The sequence below is a fragment of the Callionymus lyra genome, chromosome 17 (assembly GCF_982586985.1).
Source record: "Callionymus lyra chromosome 17, fCalLyr1.hap1.1, whole genome shotgun sequence".
In the NCBI taxonomy this organism is placed as follows: domain Eukaryota; kingdom Metazoa; phylum Chordata; class Actinopteri; order Syngnathiformes; family Callionymidae; genus Callionymus; species Callionymus lyra.
In genome coordinates this window covers 18,757,214-18,778,659 of record NC_141834.1, presented here as the reverse complement: position 1 = coordinate 18,778,659, position 21,446 = coordinate 18,757,214, and the positions used below count along the sequence as shown (strand labels likewise).

The window sequence follows — 21,446 nt, the reverse complement described above, 5'->3', positions numbered from 1 at the left end:
CGTGTTTCTCCGTCGTCGCTCGGCAGTCTCCGGCAGCCACAGTATCCTCTGACGTAGCAGGGTTGGAACCACCAGAACCAGCTCGAGGACCGAGGATGCTGCGACCCGGAAGGATGTCGTCTCGGGGAGAACTCGAGTGTTTTGGCTCCTCTTAGCTCGTGAGAAGCGTCACCGGCTCGAGCCTCGTCACCTCCTGGTTATTATTATTATTGTTGTTGATGACGTCATGTTTCAATGCTGCACCAAGTTGACGGACAGCGGCGGGACCAGGAGCTCCCTGGCCCGGCTGCTACTGGGGGTGTTCGTGGTCTACATGGTCCACACGGCCTGGCTGCTCTACGGCTTCATCAACACCAGAACCTGCGACAGAACCGGAGCAGAAGTGTGTGTGTCCTCCTACCTGAGCAGCCAACCTCGACTGCAGGTGACTGTGACGTCACGGTGTGCCTGGTTCTGACCCACTAATGTGACTCTAATGATCCTCCAGATGAGCGTGTTCACCTGCCTGGTACCGGACAACAGTCCACTGCACCTGGTTCTTAGGATCGACCCGTTTGACCCTCAGTCATCGTTTCAAAGGTGAGACAGTGAAGTTGTCAGTACTAGAATAAAATACTTGTATAAGATAAAACACAAAGTAAGTAGTAGAAAGAAAAACAAGAACCAACGCAGCTATACTGGTTGAATTTAACTTAATTTATATTTTATTAAAATGTTGTTGTTTTTTTAAATGAATAATTTAATTAAAATAATATATAAATATATCAATTTTTTTTCATTCATTATGAAAATAATAGATTTTTACAATTCATATATTTAAATAATAAATAGTCAACCTTTTAATATAAAAAATATTGAATTCAATTGTTTTTTTTAAATGCTTAAAAACAATTCAGTAAAAGTTGTTTTTACATTTTAAATGTTAAATTCAACCTTTCAATATTCTGATACAGATTAAATTATTTTTTTATTGAAATGTTTTTTAAGCATTAAAGTTTTTTTTATTTTATTTAATGCAATACTTTCTATAATGAAGATTGCATTGGTTTATGTGTTTTTTAATTATGTAATTTAAGTGCATTTTCAAAATAGTATATTTTTACACATAGAGTTTAATATTGTTATTCCAATAATTTAAAAATAAGTTTTCTAAATTCATAATTTGTAGCCTTTTAAATTCAATGCAAAAATGTTGGCATAATAGTGTCATCACATGAAAATAGCTTCTACACATTTGTCTGCAGGAAGGTGAGTGTCTCGGTTCCAGATGAGACCCGAGCCAACGGAAGTCTGTACGCCGTGGTTTACGTCCACAAGGCAGGAGTTCCTCCTCTGGACGACAGCAGAGAAGTTCACCATGTAGCTCAGCTCACCACCTTCCTCGCCCGCCTCAGTCCTGACGACGCTCAGAAGGTGAAAATAATTCTGTTGGAATATTCCATTTAAATTCAATGTTTTATTTCAAACTAACTCAGAGGTTCAGCTCTAAAGAAGAACGTCCTGTTTCCCACTGGAGGTCACACCTGTCGGTCGCCCTCATGCTGGAGGACTTCACTTTTAACAAGGCGGGACTTCCTAGTGACGTCCGTCGCTACATGAGAGTGTAAGGTCACTTCATTTAAAGGAAGAGTTAAAGCAACACTGTGTACGATTGAAGACAGTGTTTCTGGAGACCCCTTGTGTATGAAAAGTGTACCTGCAGTTCTATAAAAAAAAAAATGTCATTGACAATGAGATCCAACTCTTCGTCCTTCAGGTCTCGAGAAGGTCAGCAGATGATCTACCTTCCTCTGCTGCTCATCAACGAGCTGGACTTCAGAGTCAGAGAGCTGCAGGTAAAACAAACCACAGACAAAATGTACGACGGATCATACATTACTGAATTAAAAATGTCAAAAAATAGAAATAAATAAATAACTTCTGATTTTACTTCTTTCTTTCTTTTTTTTTAGCAAAGAACGGTGATATTTCAGTGTATACATAGATTCATTTATTTAAAATTTCATTACGTTTTTTATTTCGTTATTTCCAGTGTTTTTCCCAAACATTTAATTTATTAATTTATTTACACTGAAAGTTTAGCCTAAAATTAATTTCTGCTTTTCTATGTTTGGTCTCTTATTTATTTAGACATTTCCATAGCTTTACAAAATTGAGCAGGACGAATGAAAGTCGTAAATAATAGATATATAATTAAATGTACAAATAAATAAAAGTTGAAATGTAAAAATGAATAACAATAATATTAATAATTAATTGTATTTAAGATCACCTTTAATAACACTTTACAGTTAAACATTTAACAATTGAATCACACAATACAATTAAATCAAAAAGTAAAAAAGCTACACAATAAAAAACAATTATTATTAAAATAAGGAAATATTTCAAATATAAAACAGTATGTATACAAAGAAATAGTACCGTTCTTCGACAAAACTCTGATCAGAAATGTTGTTTATTTAAATATTTATATATTTATTCATACATATAGTAGTTATACATGTATTTATTTATAATGATATTATTCATCGTTTATTAAGATGCTTGAGTTTACATCTCGTCTCTCTGTCTCCCCCTGCAGGAGATCAACAGCAGCACCGCTCAGCTGCCGCTCACTGTGTCTTATGAAGGGATTTCTTTGAAAAGGTTCAGGTTCTGGGTTCACCTGCAGGACGTGGTTTATTCCCTCCGACAGTTTGGTGAGTTTTTTTTTTCAAAATAATAATATGTTTTAAAAGTTACATCGGTGATGTTTTCTTCAGGATTCACGGAAGAAAACGTGGATGAAATCAAAGAAACGCTGCTGAGCTCGAACCTCTACCTGCTGGTGACCACGGCTCTCATCACCGTCGTCCAGGTAACAACAACAACACCTTCAACTGATGGTTGAGTGTTTAAAATGCATGTTTTTACAGCTTATCTGTGAGTTCCTGGCTCTGAAAAATGACGTCAGCTCGTGGAGGAAGAAGAAAAGTATGGCAGGAATGTCCAGGAAGTCAGGTGAGGAGAGATAAACTGCATTTTTAGATTTTATTTTGGTGACATTTAAGTTCCATCTGAACCTTGAGTTACTAAGATAACCTGTTGAAATGTTAACGGACTTGTACTTACACTCAAATTAGTGTTAAAAATTGTTTTTGAAGGTCAGACATGAACAATCGAGCATTAAAAAACTGAATAAAGAGATGTATTAAGTACATTATTCGATCATTGATGTACAATCTAGTATTAGTACTTTAATATTCTGATATTTTACATGACTAAAAATATGTTTGGATGCATTAAAACCAAAAACTATTCCACAATATTTTTATTCACTTTATATTTCTGGATGTTTTTTTATTTATGTAAAATCCAGTATTTGTACGTTCATATTGTGTTATTTTATTACAACTTATAATAATTAAAAATGACATTTTAACTTTTATTATGTTTTTTGGGAAACATGTTTTTTTGCCTCACAGCATCGAGAAACTTCTCATTAACAAATTAAAATTAAATAATTCAAGAACAATCGTGCAACAGAATCAGTGAGTAGAATATTGAGCAGAAACCTTCAGAGAACCAGACTTTATTATAAAAATAAATCATGCGAGCCAAAGAAAATAAGCCGGTTAGTAAATTATATCATATTTAATTTCTTCTTATAACTAAAAGTTAAAACAATTTTTCATCATCATCAGATTTATAGATTTTTATTTTCTAAAATGACATTTTACTGTTATTTACGTTCATTGAAATTAACTTAAAATCACTTAAAATGTCATAATTATGTTGTTTTTTTAGGTCAGACATGAATATACAAAGCATGAACAAGTGATTTATTAATGTGCTATTATTAATGATTTGATAATTTATGAACGATTTACTATTACTTTATATTCTGTATATAAATTATATATATTCTGTATTCTGTAATGTTTTGTTAGAACTTTAAACCAAAAACTATTCCACAATAAAAATTCAATTTTTTGTACATATTTGTGGGACAGTTTTGATGATAAATAAGATCGAACACAACATCAACACTTTTCACATGAACAGATTTAAACTATCATGTAAAAGTAGTTGAATATTGTGGCAGAAACCTTCAGAGAACCAGCCTCAGTTTAAAATATATATATAAATAAATAATAGGAGTGAAGGAAAAGTAGCTGGTTATTAAAAAGTATATTTATGTACAAATAAATACCTGTGTCATCATCAAATCAATTAAATACATTTTTAAAAAACACAATAATTATACATTTAATTGAGTTATTTACACAGAAAACAAAGTTCATAAGTGTTTACGAAATCAAGAAAATATGTATTTATAAATATTTTTATTTTCGTGGTGAAATGGTGAAAACAGTTGATGATTTTTAAACTCTGGTCTGTAGTTCTGTGGCGAAGTCTGGGCACGCTGCTGATCTTCGTGCACCTCCTGGAGGAGACCAGCCTCCTGGTCCTGCTGCCGGTCGGCCTGGGAGCCTGTGTGGAGGTGAACGCCGCGACCTTGAGGTGATGTCGTCATGGTTTTTGACAAACGATCTCATCTCCATGTGCTCAGGTGTGGAAGGTGCTGAAGGTGTTCAGGATCCAGTGGACGAGGGTGAGTTGGACGACGCGACCTCAGGAGTTCATGTGACGATGATTGTGGAACATGTTGTCAGAAGGTGAACAAGATGGACGACGAGGAGAGACGGACGGTGGAGGTGGACGCTCAGGTGAGTCTTTCATCTTCTCAGGAGCTTCTGATTGAGTTCAGGTTCTTCTCAGGCCTCCAGATACCTGTCGTACCTCATCATCCCTCTGTGTGTGAGCGGAGCCTTGTTCTCCACGACCTACTTACGCCAGAAGAGGTGAAGATACGTCTCACTCACTCGTGAACTTATTAAAACAAACCTTTTTTATCGTCAGTTACTTCTCGTGGATGATCAACACTCTGGTGACCGGTGCGTTCGTCTTCTGCTGAGAATTAAGAAATTAAAAAAAACTGATTTATTTAAAAATGTCTTTGTGTTTCCAGGCGTTTACGCTTTTGGTTTCCTGTCGATGGTTCCTCAGCTGTTCATCAACCACAAGGTCCGAGGATCTACGTCCAGAGATGTTGCAGAATATATGATTAAATTAAATGTTTCTCTGACAAATGTTTTTCTCGCCAGGAGAACAAAAATGAACGTAACTTTAAAATGCTTTATTTTCTAATAAAGTGTGTCATATTATGTCACTCAAATATATGCTTTGAGTGACATAATAAACTCCTTGTATTAATTAAAAACAATAATTAATAAATTGATGAAATTAGGAGGTAAAACTCTAAACATTACAAATATAATTAATATAATAAGTGGTATTTTGGATGAATGGACTATTTCTTTAGTGATTGAGAATAAAATTTAAGAATAAAATAAAATATATATAATTAAATAAGAAAATACATTTTTCAAGTGAAATGAGATGTAAACTATATATTGGGAATTATTATGATCGTTAAATAAATATATTAATACAAATAAATGAATTGAAAAAGGTGATATTGAAAGAAACCCAACAAATGAATTAAAATATATATAATTAATATAATGGAAAATTATACATAGACATGAAAAGAACAAACAAATAATGCAAATAAATTCAAATAAAGGTATATATTTAAAAAAGGATAAAGAATAAAATATGAAATTATTACAATTACTATATATATATATATATATATATATATATATATTACTATATATTACAATGAAAAATCTGTGGAGAACTTTCAGAGCAAATCATTTGGAAAAAGATGAAAAATAATGTTGAAAATTAACTGAATAATATGAGGAGAGAAAAACAAAATTTTAATAAATATTCCGGGTCAAAATGTTATTGAAAAAATACAATGAAATATTGTATCTTAAAATCAGATTTTTGTTAATTTGAAAGCTTAATATTAAAATGGATGCTAATAGCTACGAGCTAAAACGTTGTAACTCAGAATGTATTTATATTTAACACGCCAAAAAAATCTTAATTAACAATAGTTTACTTGTCATCACCTTGAAATATTCATTATTTATCTGTTTAACGTATATAAAGTGAGATTTATCGTTAAACAAACTTTCTAATTGCATTGTATGGAAAGCTAATCTAAGCTATGGCGATGCTAACACTTTTATAAGCTAATATAGAAGCTAAATTTGTTTGATTGTGCATTAAAAATAGTCAAGAGTGGAAGATGTTAAAACAAGACTCAAGTTACTTAAAAGAAAAAGTAGCAATAAATATAGCATTCCTGGCTACATGCTAATAAGCTAGCTTGTTGCTATCTGTGTCATGTCTGCTTATTTTCAGCCTCTTTTTCTTACCTCCTCAGTTGAAGTCGGTGACTCACCTCCAGGGGACTGTGTTGATGTACCGGGTGAGAAAAGATTTGAATTATTCATGTCGCACAATAACAAAGAAACTCAAATAACCTTTTGGCTTCAGGGAGTGAACACGCTGATCTCGGACCTGTGCTCCGGCGCGACCTTGTTCTCCTCGTCTGGCTTCGTGCTGTCGTCGCACCAGCTGTCGTGCTTCAGGGACGAGCTGCTCTTCCTGCTCTACCTCTACCAGCGAAGGTTCGTCTCGACGCCGTCGTCCGCCGTCGTCTTTTCACCGACGATCTGCTTCCTCCGCAGGCGTTTCGCCTCCAGGGGGCGAAGAAGAGAATGCGGGACGCACGGAAAGAAAGTCAAAACCCAGTGAGGACGAGAGTTTGTGCATGAATTACTGAACAAAAAAAAAAAACTGAAACGTTTTCTGAAAGTTCATCCACATTTATCTTTGTTCCGCGGTCGAGCGCTAACTAGCCGTTAAGCTAGCAGCTCGTAGAGTCAATACTTTTGGAAGCGGCGAAAATAAGATTCTGCTAATTTAGTTACAGAGTTTCGTCGACTCGTCCGCACAGCAGACGCGACCACAGTAGTTTGTTCGCCTTCAGGCCTGTTCTCTGAGCCTCTGAAGGTAAACATTCGATTCTGGATCAAAGAGCCGCGAGAAAACTTCCCACGCGTGCGAACACGTTTATTTATTTTGTGTTAATAATCAAAGTATCACGTGATCTCTTGGCTTTCACGCCAAAAACAGGTGGTGCGTTCAAAGACGGCTCACAAATCACGTTTCCTCGAGCTTCCTTCACATGTTACTTCCAGTGATAAAATACATATTTCAAGTGAAACCTTTTTTGCTATGTTTAGCATGCTAAGCTAAATGTTGCTAATTATTTTCTTATTTTTTTGTTGCGATTTCTTTTGGTAAACTTTCAAGTAGTAAGAAAAATCTTACATTAATTAATTATGATCTGTATTAAATTCATATAAATAATTATTTTTTAAAACCATGTTTGTCATTTAAGACAAAATCCTGTAAGTTTTAACAAAAAAAATAAATTTGAAGATCATTAAAGTTAAGTTTAGAATGCTATGCTAAATGTTGCTAATTATTTCCTTATTCTTTTGTTTGGATTTTTTTGGTTGAATTTCAAGAAGTTAGAAAAATCTTACATTAATGAATTATTAGCTGTTTAAACATGTTTGTCATTTAAGGCAAAATCTTAGTTTTAGCAGAAAAATTAAAAAATCAACGTTAAGTTAAGCATGCTAAGCTAAATGTTGGTAATTAATTTCTTCTTCATCTTTTTGGATATTTGTCATTTAAGGCTAAATCGTTTTCGTTATGTTTAGCATGCTAAGCTAAACGTTGCTAATTATTTTCTTCTTCATATTTTTGGATTTTTTTTTAGGACTTTCAAGAAATTACCCAAAAATTGAGATTAATGAATAATGATCTGTATTTAAATCATATAAATAATCGTTTTCTAAAAACATATAATTCACTGCAACATTTTAAATAAAAAGAAAACCTAATGTACAGAAACAATGCTATCTTTAGCACGCTAAGCTAAGCTAATCATTGCTAAGAATTTAATTCTACAGATTTCTGAGATAAATTAATTATGATCTGTAATGAATTAATCGTTTTTTAATTAATTATTTAAAAATAATGAAAATGGCCTCATAGTTAAAACAAGTAAATAAATGTCGACGTCATGATTCCTGCTGTAGACGACCTTCATCGTTCTGCTGACTCATGCTTGAGATGCTTCTCCTTACGTTGCAAAAAAACAGCCTCTTGTGTGTTTGATCCAAGAATGTAAATAAAACCAGTTTTTAAACTTCATTAAGCAAATGATTCTTCGTCTGTTGAACGTCAGGATTATATTCATGTTGATCTGGACGAACGTTGAAGGTGTGTGTGTGTGTGTGTGTGTGTGTGCACGTGTGAGGGTGTGTGTGTGTGAGGGAGTGTGTGTGTGTTGTCATGCAGCGATGGCAGTGATTGGTCGACTCCTCCCTCGTCATTCCTGGAATACTTTGAGGTTCATGATGAAGTTTATGTGTTTGGAAGATTCAAGTTTCTCAGGAGAGAAAATATGAAGTTAAATTGTGTTGAATAGAAACATTTTATTCTATAGTAACGCGTCTGATCCAATAATCAATTAATAAAAATCCATCAAATTAATTTTCTGAACCAAATTATGAAGAGAAAATCTAAATATTACAAATAAAATGAGTCGTATTCTGGATAAATAATAAAAGAGGAGAATAAATATAATGAAAACATTTAAAAAAAAAGTGTAAATAATACAATTTTTTTAACTTAAATTAAAAGATACAATTTTCAAATGAAATGTAAAATTATGATTTAGAAAATAATATTTAAACGAGTATTATTGAAATAAATCCTCAACAAAGAATACAACAATATAAGTATATTCTATATAGAAAATGTATATTTAAGGTAAAAAAAAAAATCATATTAGTTTGAGAATTAAATTAAAATATTTGTATTAAAATGCATAATTTTATTGAAGATGTGTTCGCTACGAAATAATATTAGAAAGCAACAGAATATTGTGGATAAAATACATATATATGTTATAAAATATCTTAAATAACAAAAGGGGGAAATTACATGTATATATATAAAATAAAAATAAATGAATAACTGCACAAAAAAAAGAAAATTAAATATACAAAAGTAATAAATAAGATACCAACAGAAAAACACATGAAAAATATGATTAAATCACAAATTATCTGTATTTGTGGAGAAACTAAATGTGTAAAATGTGTTATTTGAGAGAATATGATAAAACAATGTTCTCAAATATATAACAATATTCAATTAAATACATGGAAAAAAAAAGTATTCTTGATAATCAAACCCTTGTGTTGTGAACATTATGACTCGTCAATCACCAGACTGTGCCATCAGCGACCTGTCACTCAAGGAGGATCAGAAGTTTGAAGAGAAAAGTTTCTATGAAACCAGTGAAGACGCAGGAATGTCTTTAACTCATGGCTGACATGGGTGGAACCGTTGCCATGGAAACAAACAAGAGGATCACACACTCCGACACACACACACTGTGACACACACACACCCTGACACACACTCGCACAGGTGACAAGATGCTGCTCACACTCGTCTTCTTCTCCGCGCTCGTCTTTCCAGGTATTTATCTTTATATTTATATTAAAATAATGTTTTTATTTGGTAAAATGTTTTGTCTTTATTATTTCTGCTTAAATTAATGATTTAAAAATGATCTTAGAAAAGTTTTGACTTTGAATTGATCATAGAAAACTCACTGTTACCGTATGACGTCACACACTTTTTTATATTTAAATATTTGTTTTAAGTATTTGCTCAAAACTACCTTTAAATGAAAGGATGTAGTACTAATGGTAGTACTGATCACCGACGACAGGGGGCGTCTTTAGATGAATTTAGCCGTTAAACCAATGGGATTCATTCTGAGCTCGTTTATTAAACAAATGTTTGGTTGATGTGAGTGACAGGTGCAGAACAAAGAGGACGGGAGTGACCGTGATAACTTTTTTAATACGTACCATTGTTCGTGATCCTCGGAGCTCGATGGACGAGTTGAGCTGCTCTGGGAGTTTTCGTTTTATTGTTGGAGGAATTTTGTCTGTGAACTTAAGATTTTTATTTTGATATTATTAGTGTGATAATCTTTCCTTTTTTTTTTTTACAAAACTTTGAAACATTTAAAATTTTATGAAACACATTTACAAAGTAATGAAATAAATGTATTAATATGTTTCGTTGATTCGTAAATGTGTTTCATAATATTGTAATTTTTGTTTTGGGAAATTGCAAATTAGTTTCAGAGTTTGTTTGTTTAGTTTTCTCTAAATCTTTGAATCTCTTAATCTTTTGCATAGTTTCTAAATGTGCTTCAGAGTTTGTCATTTTTCGCAGAGTTTATCATTTTTTTCAGGAAATTGTAAATGTGTTTACAAGTTTGTAAATATGTTTTGTGCGTCCATACATAGACCACTAATGAAGACATGTGGTCCAGATTAGTTTTTTTTTGTTGTTGTTTGTTTTTTTGCAAGAAATTGACAATTTAAATACAAAATACAGGAGTTTGTAAATGTGTGTCAGAGTTTAAAAATTCTTTCTGAGTTTGTAATTTTGTTCCAGAGTTTGTAAATATTTTTCAGATTTTAGAAATTCTTCCAGAGTTTACAACTTTTTTTTCCCCAGTGTTTCTAAATGTATTAGATCGTTTGTAAATTGCTTTCACAATATTGTAAATTTGTTTTTAGGAAATTGTTATTTTTTTCAGGAAATTGTAAATGTGTGCACATTTTTTCACCGTTTTTTTGTGTTTGTTTGTAAACTAGTTTTGAACTTCTAGGCCACCATATATAACCACAAATGGAGACTTGTGCTCAACATTTTTTTGAAAGTCAGCTCAAAATACAAATGAACGTGATAACCTATGAAATGTCAACGATAAATAAAAAAACAACAAAAAAAACAAAGAACTGATAAAATAAAAAACAAAAAAAACAAAACAGAACTGATAAAATAAAATAAAAAAACCTACTTAGCTTAGCATGTTGCTAACACTACTACGATTCCGAAGATGAATTCATTGTATTATTTTAACTATTGTAACAATTGTATATAAAAAATAAATGTTTGTGTTTCTGCTAAAACACAGAAGTTAATGATGTGTAACCGGTTGTTGTTGTTGTTGTTGTTGTTGTTGTTGTGTTTGACGCCTGCGTTGTGTTGCAGTGTCGTCTCTGGACTGTTACGTGTGCAGCTCGTCAACCACCAACGACGCCTGTAACGCAAACACACAGGAGTGTGCGGCGCCGCTGGACACGTGCATGACCAGCGTCGACAAACTCGGTACACAACGATACACAACGTTACACAACGTCACACAACGATACACAACGTTACACAACGTCACACAACGATACACAACGTTACACAACGTCACACAACGTCACACAACGTCACACAACGATACACAATGTCACACAACGATACACAACGTCACACAACGATACACAACGATACACAACATCACACAACGTCACACAACGATACACAACGTTACACAACGTCACACAACGTCACACAACGTCACACAACGTCACACAACGTCACACAACGTCACACAACGATACACAACATCACACAACGTCACACAACGTCACACAACGTCACACAACGATACACAACGTTACACAACGTCACACAATGTCACACAACGATACACAACGTCACACAACGTCACACAACGTCACACAACGATACACAACGTCACACAACGTCACACAACGTCACACAACGATACACAACGTCACACAACGTCACACAACGTCACACAACGTCACACAACGTCACACAATGTTACACAACGTCACACAACGTCACACAACGTTACACAACGATACACAACGTTACACAACGTTACACAACGTCACACAACGTCACACAACGTCACACAACGTCACACAACGTTACACAACGTCACACAACGTCAGACGTTACACAACGTCACACAACGTTATACAACGTCACACAACGTTACACAACGTCACACAACGATACACAATGTTACACAACGTCACACAACGTCACACAACGTTACACAACGTTAAACAACGTCACACGACGTCACACAGCATTAAAGCCACAATAAGTAACCGCCTTGTGTTCAGGGTCGACGCTGGCCATCGTCAAGCAGTGCGCCAGTCTGGCCACGTGCAACGGCGCCGCGGCGTCCTCCAGCGTCGACGCCGCCGGCAACGGAAACACGGTGAACTGTTGCAACAGTTTCAACCTCTGCAACTTCAGCGGCGCCGACACCGTCCACGGAGTCTCTCTGGTTCTGGTTCTGACCGCGCTCGTCCTGCTGCTGCGACTCTGAGACCTTCGAACAAAACTTTATTGGTGTTTGATTGATGGACATGTTGTGAAAATATATGTAGATATTGAAGTTTTTCTTCTTTGATCCTTCGTCTGATTAATAAATGATTCAGTGACTCCAAGTTTTGAAGGTTTTGAGTCAAAATAATGAACCAACGAGTCACGTGACCCGGAAACAAATAAAATAAGATTAAAATTATTGTTAAAATTAAAAGTATTGAGATAAAATAAAAATATTAAAATATTAATAGAAAATATTGAGATATAAATACCAAATACACATATAAAAAATGAAATAATTATATTTATAAATATAGATATAAATAAAAAAATATTGGAACAAATAGGAAAAAGTAAAAATAATTAAATATAAACATTAATCTCTCTCTCTCTCTCTCTCTCAAGAAAATATTGAGATGTAAATAGAAAATACTGATATATATACTAAATAATTATATACAAATAGCAAATATAGAGATACAAATAAAAATATTGAAACAAATAGGAAACAGTGAGATATAAAAATATAGTCAGAAAACATTTAAATATAAATGTATAAATAAATATTGAGCTACGAACATTGAGGAATAAATAAGAAATATCTATTTAAATATATATAAAGAAAATAGAGATATAAATAGAAAACACTGATATATATATACAAAGAAATTAAATACAAATAGCAAATATTGAGATATAAAAAGAAAATAATGAGCTTAATAAGAAATATGTATAACATCTATCTATCTATATATTTATATATATACAGTATACAGTATATAAAGACATTTTGAGCTGAATTAGTAATATCTATAATATATACTGTATCTATCTATATATATATATAAAGAAAATATCGAGATATAAGTAAGAAATATCTAAATATAAACAGAAAACTAAGATATGAAAATACATAGAGATGTTAATAGAAAACATCACAAATAGTCAAACTCACTGAGGTACATGTTGGGACAGGAAGTCACAATAATGATAAGAATGTCAAAATAAAACGTTGACCTGTAGATTTAAAAGACAACATTAAGATAAAAGATCTTGAATGGATTCTTGACGATGAACTTTCTTTTCAGAATTGTTTTATTTCATTGTCCTCAGATCACAAGATAAACCAGTGTTACCAGCACGACCTCTGACCTCTGACCTCTGTACAGACCAGTGGAGCTCAGTCGCAGCTAAAATAGATTTTCTTTCATCGTGACGTGTTGGATTTGAAGAACACGTGGATGAGAAGGAACGTCGGTGCAAATACGCTCCGGGTCGTACCAGAGGATCGAGCTAAAGGCGCCGCGCCCAGCATGAGTCACGAGTCACGCCTCAAGTCATGGCACAAGTCTCGAGACACGCCTCAAGTCTCGAGTCACGCCTTAAGTCATGGCACAAGTCTCAAGACACGCCTCAAGTCTCGAGTCACGCCTCAAGTCTCGAGTCACGCCTCAAGTCTCGAGTCACGCCTCAAGTCTCGGGTCACGCTTGAAGTCATGTCTCAAGTCATGCCTCAAGTCTCAAGTCACGCCTTAAGTCTCGAGTCACTCTTGAAGTCACGCCTCAAGTCTCAAGTCACGCTTGCAGTCAAGTCTCAAGTCACGCCTCAAGTCTCAAGTCACGCTTGAAGTCAAGTCTCAAGTCACGCCTCAAGTCTCAAGTCACGCTTGAAGTCAAGTCTCAAGTCACGCCTCAAGTCTCAAGTCACGCTTGAAGTCACGTCTCAAGTCACGCTTGAAGTCAAGTCTCAAGTCACGCTTGAAGCAAGTCTCAAGTCACGCTTGAAGTCAAGTCTCAAGTCGCGCCTCAAGTCTCAAGTCACGCCTCAAGTCTCAAGTCACGCTTGAAGTCAAGTCTCAAGTCGCGCCTCAAGTCTCAAGTCACGCTTGAAGTCACGTCTGAAGTCGCACCTCAAGTCTCGAGTCACGCTTGAAGTCACACCTTAAGTCAAGTCTCAAGTTGCACCTCAACTCTTGAGTCACGCTTCAAGTCACGACTTAAGTCACACCTCAAGTCTCTAGTTACGCTTGAAGTTACGCCTGATTTCAAGTCAAGGATAAAGTCACACTTCAAGTCACGTCTCAAGTCACGTCTCAAGTCACGCTTCAATTTACACCTCAAGTCACGCTCTTCAAGTCACGAGTCACGCCTGAAGTCACACCTCGCGTCTTGAGTCACGCCTCGTTCTTGAGTCATGCCTCAAGTCAAGCCTGAAGACTTGAGTCACGCCTGGCATCGCTCCTGCAATGACGTCTCCAGTCACGTCTCCAGTCACGTCTCCAGTCACGTCTCAAGTCACGTCTCAAGTCACGTCTCAAGTCACGTCTCAAGTCACGTCTCAAGTCACGCCTCAAGTCACGCCTCAAGTCACGTCTCAAGTCACGTCTCAAGTCACGTCTCAAGTCACGCCTCAAGTCACGCCTCAAGTCACGCCTCAAGTCACGTCTCAAGTCACGCCTCAAGTCACGTCTGAGGTCAAGTCTAAAGTCAGGCCTCAAGTCATGCATGATGTAGCACCAGACGAGTCACACGGTTCCTTCAACAGTCGTGATATGAGATTCATCTACAGCCTCCATGTCTCCTGTGCTGGGATCGTTGGGAAAACTGGGATCAGTGACTTCACATTGATGGAGGAAGACTTGAGAGTTTGTCGTTTCTCCTCCGTGATAATAAATAAAGACGAGGTCGACCTCCGACCTCCCGACTTGTGACATGCAGATACGACATCACTTCGATCCCAGGAGCTGAAAGTCAGCAGAAAGTTCTTCCTCAGAAGCTGCCGAGTCCCTGGTCAGGATCACGTCACAGTGGAAGGACTCGGAACAAAGAGCCGTGATTCACACCCGGGTCGTCCATGAGTCCGGCTCCTTCGGGACCGACTCCGAGTCTTTAGTTCGTAACCGCCGACGCCGGGGCTAATGTGGGCGGGGCTGGGACATCATCTTGAGCCGGGATTGGTCGATGACGTCCAGGAGGTTCTTGGCGTCCACGGCGAGAGCGTGAGCCGCCGTTAGCATCTGCTTCTTGTAGTCCTGCTGCAGACTGAAGGAACAAGTTAGCGCTCGCCGCTAGTTAGCTTAGCAACGGAAGCATGTCAGCGGAATATTGAACGTTCAAGTGTTGAAACTATTTATTGAAATGTTGTTTAATATTAATTGTATTGAAAGGTTAAATTTGCCCTTTTTTATAATTTAATTTAAATTTATATATAAAATAATTTATTTTTTAATATTTTTATTTATTTATTTTTACACATAGAATTTCATATTTGAATTCCAACAATTCAAAAATAAATTTCGAAATATATATATATATATATATATATTAAATTTCTAGCCTTTTAAATTCAATACAAAAAAATGCTGGTATAATAGTGACATCTAATCAGACTAATCCAATCGAGCCCAGATCCACTCGCACTAACTTTTGAATTGACGTCACATTCAGTTTTTAATCCATGATGATAAATTGATGCACCACTTCCTCTTTGTCGTCACGTGATCATCTGCTCGTCGCACGATTGGCTGAAAGTCAGATCAGGTCGCTCGGTGCTCTGTTGGTCTTGTCTGGTGATTCTATACCAACATTTTTATATTGAATTTAAAAGACTACAATTTTATTGTAAATTACTGAATTTAGAATGTAAATGTATTTTTAAATTAGTATTTTCATCCTGAACTATATGTAAAAAAATGTATTCATTAATTAAAAAAATATTTACATTTTTTAATTGAAATATTAAAAAAAAACCTCAATCTTTCAATATAGAAATGATTGAATTCAATTATTCAATAAAAATAATACAATTCTTCAAAAGTAAATAAAAACAACAGTTTCAAGACTTGATTGACGTTGAATATTCCAAGGTCACTGATCGGGGTCTCACCTGGTCATCACATACTGTTGGGCTAACTTCATCTTCCCGATCAGCTCTGCCAGGTCAGAGTTCAAGAGCTTCTGAGCCATCTCGATCTGGAGAAGAGACGACAAATGTTGAAACTTTACTTTTTCTCTTTGAAAATGTTATTTATTTAGGCCCCTCATTATTTTATTGAATATTAAAAATCCATCATTAGAATATTGTCAAAATGTTTGTTTTTTTACACATATACAGTAGTTTGATATTCTAATAACAATAATTCAAAAGTAAATGATCTAAATTCACTATTTTTTAATTTGTAGCTTTTTAAATTCAATAAAAAATATTGGTATAATAGATCCATCATGATTGGCTGAAAGTTCGATCAAGTAGCTCGGTGCTCGATTGGTATTGTCTGGTGTTAATATTATACCAACATTTGTATATTGAATTTAAAAGACTTACAATTTAAAAATATTGAGTTGAGGCAATTTAATTTTGAATTAGAATTTTAAAATCTATGTGCAACATTTTTTAATTTATTTTTTACACATTTTTATTTTTAAATTCAATAAATAAAAATTCATTCAACCTTTCATTTTATTCCATTTTTTAAAAAAAATGTAATAATTTAAAAGTCAAGTCTCAAGTCAAGCCTCAAGTCACGTCTAAAGTCACGTCTGAAGTCACGTCTGAAGTCACGTCTGAAGTCACGCCTGAAGTCACGCCTAAAGTCACGCCTAAAGTCACGCATGGAGTCACGTCTGAAGTCACGTCTGGAATCAGGTCTGAAGTCACGTCTGAAGTCACGCCTGAAGTCACGCCTAAAGTCACACCTAAAGTCACACCTAAAGTCACGTATGGAGTCACGTCTGAAGTCACGTCTGAAGTCACGCATGGAGTCACGTCTGGAATCACGTCTGAAGTCACGTCTGAAGTCACGTCTGAAGTCACGCCTGGAGTCACGCCTGGAGTCAAGTATGGAGTCACGTCTGAATTCACGTCTGAAGTCACGTCTGGAGTCACGTCTGGAGTCACGTCTGGAGTCACGTCTGGAGTCACGTCTGGAGTCACGTCTGGAGTCACGTCTGGAGTCACGTCTGGAGTCACGTCTGGAGTCACGTCTGGAGTCACGTCTGGAGTCACGTCTGGAGTCACGCCTGAAGTCACGTCTGAAGTCACGCCTGAAGTCACGTCTGAAGTCACGTCTGAAGTCACGTCTGAAGTCACGCCTGGAGTCACGCCTGGAGTCACGTCTGAAGTCACGTCTGAAGTCACGTCTGAAGTCACGCATGGAGTCACGTCTGGAATCACGTCTGAAGTCACGCCTGAAGTCACGCCTGAAGTCACGCCTGAAGTCACGCCTGAAGTCACGCCTAAAGTCACGCCTAAAGTCACGCCTAAAGTCACGCCTAAAGTCAAGTATGGAGTCACGTCTGAATTCACGTCTGAAGTCACGTCTGGAGTCACGTCTGGAGTCACGTCTGGAGTCACGTCTGGAGTCACGTCTGGAGTCACGTCTGGAGTCACGTCTGGAGTCACGTCTGGAGTCACGTCTGGAGTCACGTCTGGAGTCACGTCTGGAGTCACGTCTGGAGTCACGTCTGGAGTCACGCCTGAAGTCACGCCTGAAGTCACGCCTGAAGTCACGTCTGGAGTCACGTCTGGAGTCACGTCTGAAGTCACGTCTGGAGTCACGTCTGGAGTCACGTCTGAAGTCACGCCTGAAGTCACGTCTGGAGTCACGTCTGGAGTCACGTCTGGAGTCACGTCTGGAGTCACGTCTGGAGTCACGTCTGAAGTCACGTCTGAAGTCACGCCTGAAGTCACGCCTGAAGTCACGCCTGAAGTCACGTCTGAAGTCACGTCTGAAGTCACGCCTGAAGTCACGCCTGAAGTCACGCCTGGAGTCACGCCTGGAGTCACGCCTGGAGTCACACCTGGAATCACGTCTGAAGTCACGTCTGAAGTCACGTCTGAAGTCACGCCTGAAGTCACGCCTGAAGTCACGTCTGGAATCAAATCTGGAATCACGTCTGGAATCACGTCTGAAGTCACACCAGAAGTCACGTCTGAAGTCACGTCTGAAGTCACGCCTGAAGTCACGTCTGGAATCACGCCTGAAGTCACGCCTGAAGTCACGCCTGAAGTCACGCCTGAAGTCACGCCTGGAATCACGTCTGGAATCACATCTGAAGTCAAGCCTCAAGTCAAGTCTGAAGTCACGAATTAAGTCACGTCTAAGTCACGATGTGTCTTGCAAAACAACAACATAATTGAAATAAAAAGGAAATTAAAGGTTGAACAAATATGAAATTCAATATCAATATTCTGACGTGACTGAAACACTTCCACAGGAGTAAAGAAGTGTGTGTTGACCTCTCGGTGTGTACTGGCCGGCAGCTGCGGGAGGGTCTCGTCCACCGTGGCCAACAACGTCCTCAGAGCTAAACCCACATCCTGGACACGGAGAAGGAAACTTGTTATTACAGATAGAAATAGAGTCGTGTTAAGATCTTGTTATTACAGATAGAAATAGAGTCGTGTTAAGATCTTGTTATTACAGATAGAAATAGAGTCGTGTTAAGATATTGTTATTACAGATAGAAATAGAGTCATATTAAGATCTTGTTATTACAGATAGAAATAGAGTCATGTTAAGATCTTGTTATTACAGATAGAAATAGAGTCATTTTAAGATCTTGTTATTACAGATAGAAATATAGAGTCGTGTTAAGATCTTGTTATTACAGATAGAAATAGAGTCATGTTAAGATCTTGTTATTACAGATAGAAATAGAGTCATGTTAAGATCTTGTTATTACAGATAGAAATAGAGTCGTGTTAAGATCTTGTTATTACAGATAGAAATAGAGTCGTGTTAAGATCTTGTTATTACAGATAGAAATAGAGTCGTGTTAAGATCTTGTTATTACAGATAGAAATAGAGTCATTTTAAGATCTTGTTATTACAGATAGAAATAGAGTCGTGTTAAGATCTTGTTATTACAGAAAGAAATAGAGTCATTTTAAGATCTTGTTATTACAGATAGAAATAGAGTCATTTTAAGATCTTGTTATTACAGATAGAAATAGAGTCGTGTTAAGATCTTGTTATTACAGATAGAAATAGAGTCGTGTTAAGATCTTGTTATTACAGATAGAAATAGAGTCGTGTTAAGATCTTGTTATTACAGATAGAAATAGAGTCATTTTAAGATCTTGTTTTTACAGATAGAAATAGAGTCGTGTTAAGATCTTGTTATTACAGATAGAAATAGAGCCGTGTTAAGATCTTATTATTACAGATAGAAATAGAGTCGTGTTAAGATCTTGTTATTACAGATAGAAATAGAGTCATTTTAAGATCTTGTTATTACAGATAGAAATAGAGTCGTGTTAAGATCTTGTTATTACAGATAGAAATAGAGTCGTGTTAAGATCTTGTTATTACAGATAGAAATAGAGTCATTTTAAGATCTTGTTATTACAGATAGAAATAGAGTCGTGTTAAGATCTTGTTATTACAGATAGAAATAGAGTCGTGTTAAGATCTTGTTGTTACAGATAGAAATAGAGTCGTGTTAAGATCTTGTTATTACAGATAGAAATAGAGTCGTGTTAAGATCTTGTTATTACAGATAGAAATAGAGTCGTGTTAAGATCTTGTTATTACAGATAGAAATAGAGTCATTTTAAGATCTTGTTATTACAGATAGAAATAGAGTCGTGTTAAGATCTTGTTATTACAGATAGAAATAGAGTCGTGTTAAGATCTTGTTATTACAGATAGAAATAGAGTCGTGTTAAGATCTCTCAGCTTCTGTCTGGACTAACTGGGATCTGAACCCTGGACCGCTGACCTTGACCATGGGCACGTACTCCTCCGGGGGCGCCGGCTGGATCTTGCTGGACATCTCGATCACGGCCTTGACCAGGCCGGTCACGTTCTCGTAGACCTTGTCGTTGGATCGGTCCAGGTTGGCGGTGGGAGGAGGACTGATCTCCTGAGGCTGCAGCTGCAGAGAGTCGACGCCATGATGAGACGAGTGAAGACCAACGATAGACGACGAGTTTCTAAACTGCTGCGTCAACATGTTGGTGCATCAGTGACATCACAGGATTGAATTAAACTTTTCATGATCAAATCTTTAATATTTTACTGAAATGTTGTTGTTTGGTTAAATATTGAAGTATTTTTTTTTCGAATAATTGAATCCAATAATTTGTACATTGAAAATGTTTACTTTATTTTTTTTAAATAAACACATTTTATACTTAGAGTTTGATATTCTAATTCCAATAATACAAAAATACATTTTCTTAATTCCATATTTTTTAATTCATAGTCTTTTAAATTCAATATAAAAATGTTGGTATAAAAGTGAAATCATGATTGGCTGAAATTTAAGCAGCTCTGTAATCGTTTGGTTTTGTCTGGTGTCAATATTATACCAACGTTTTTATATTCAACTTAAAAGTCAACCAATTAAAAAATGTAGAATTTAGAAAATGATTCGACAATTATTGTTATTTGCATATCCAACTCTTTGTGTACAATTTTGAAATTATTCTATTTTTAAATGTAATTATTTAACGACAAAAACCTTCAGAATTCAACCTTTAAATTAACAATTATTGAGTTAATAAAACAAATAAAACGATATGCTTCAAAAACAATATTTCATTATCATAAAACAAGTTTCACATTAGAAATATCAAATCAATAATTCAATATTGTGACGTCACTGATCGACTCCCATGGATCTACAACTAAACTATGACTAACTATGTTAAAAGATGAACTCATGGAAGACGTGTGTTATTAAAACAATCTAAAATGTTGCTTCAAGGAACAGAATAAATGAGAATATATTTATATTTCTTATAGTTTTCTCCTCTGACGTCAGTCTGATTGGATTCAAACCAATCCTTGAAGCAATTTTATTCTCCAATTCCGCCACTAGATGGCAGTCACGTGCTGGACAATTGTGCAGGTTTGTATTTACTTATTTACGGTTTGTGAATGATCTATATATTACTATATAGTTTTTTTTATTGTTTATTAAACTACATGAGATGGTTTATAGCAGCGCATCCATTTTCAAATTAAGTGCATTCAAGTTAAACGGTTTTATTAAACGCAGCTCTACTTTTATTTTGAAAACCTATTTAAGGAACTTCCTTTTAAACAGGAAACTCGGCTGCGTTTTTAAAAAGACTTTCTACTAGAAAGTCCTCTATTGTGTGTATCAATGATATGTGTATTTTCTAATGATTTATTTATAGTATTTTATGTATTTTATTCTTT

The 21,446-nt window shown here is 35.8% G+C and overlaps 3 protein-coding genes across 8 annotated transcripts in view; 2 read left to right on the top strand and 1 right to left on the bottom strand.

Annotated features, from left to right (window-relative positions):
• Positions 1-74: 74 nt before the first annotated feature.
• Positions 75-8,193, top strand: LOC148062877 (lipid scramblase CLPTM1L-like). Of its 2 annotated transcripts, XM_087812439.1 has the most exons (17): positions 75-424; positions 488-579; positions 1,245-1,413; positions 1,476-1,603; positions 1,757-1,835; positions 2,585-2,702; positions 2,766-2,860; positions 2,919-3,003; positions 4,386-4,486; positions 4,556-4,597; positions 4,659-4,712; positions 4,765-4,847; positions 4,906-4,940; positions 5,015-5,070; positions 6,347-6,391; positions 6,460-6,593; positions 6,654-8,193. In XM_087812439.1, exons 1-17 carry the CDS (start codon positions 227-229, stop codon positions 6,718-6,720), a joined length of 1,581 nt encoding a protein of 526 aa, XP_087668565.1. In that variant the 5' UTR covers positions 75-226; the 3' UTR covers positions 6,721-8,193. The 2 variants fall into 2 exon arrangements, with proteins under 2 accessions (XP_087668565.1, XP_087668564.1); XM_087812438.1 differs by having other exon boundaries at positions 4,659-4,847.
• A 1,129-nt stretch (positions 8,194-9,322) lies between these two features.
• Positions 9,323-12,358, top strand: LOC148062876 (uncharacterized). The gene is made up of 3 exons (XM_087778735.1): positions 9,323-9,531; positions 11,131-11,247; positions 12,069-12,358. Exons 1-3 carry the CDS (start codon positions 9,489-9,491, stop codon positions 12,275-12,277), a joined length of 369 nt encoding a protein of 122 aa, XP_087634861.1. The 5' UTR covers positions 9,323-9,488; the 3' UTR covers positions 12,278-12,358.
• A 995-nt stretch (positions 12,359-13,353) lies between these two features.
• Positions 13,354-21,446, bottom strand: part of LOC148062875 (focal adhesion kinase 1-like) — a 67,950-nt gene continuing 59,857 nt past the window's right edge. For all 5 annotated transcript variants that reach the window (XM_087812437.1, XM_087812435.1, XM_087812433.1 and 2 more), the window contains 4 exons: positions 19,999-20,154; positions 18,515-18,595; positions 16,163-16,248; positions 13,354-15,318 (listed from right to left, as the gene is read on the bottom strand). In XM_087812437.1, coding sequence (XP_087668563.1) covers positions 15,192-15,318; positions 16,163-16,248; positions 18,515-18,595; positions 19,999-20,154 — 450 coding nt within the window. In that variant the 3' untranslated portion in view covers positions 13,354-15,191. The remainder of the gene's footprint in view (positions 15,319-16,162; positions 16,249-18,514; positions 18,596-19,998; positions 20,155-21,446) is intronic.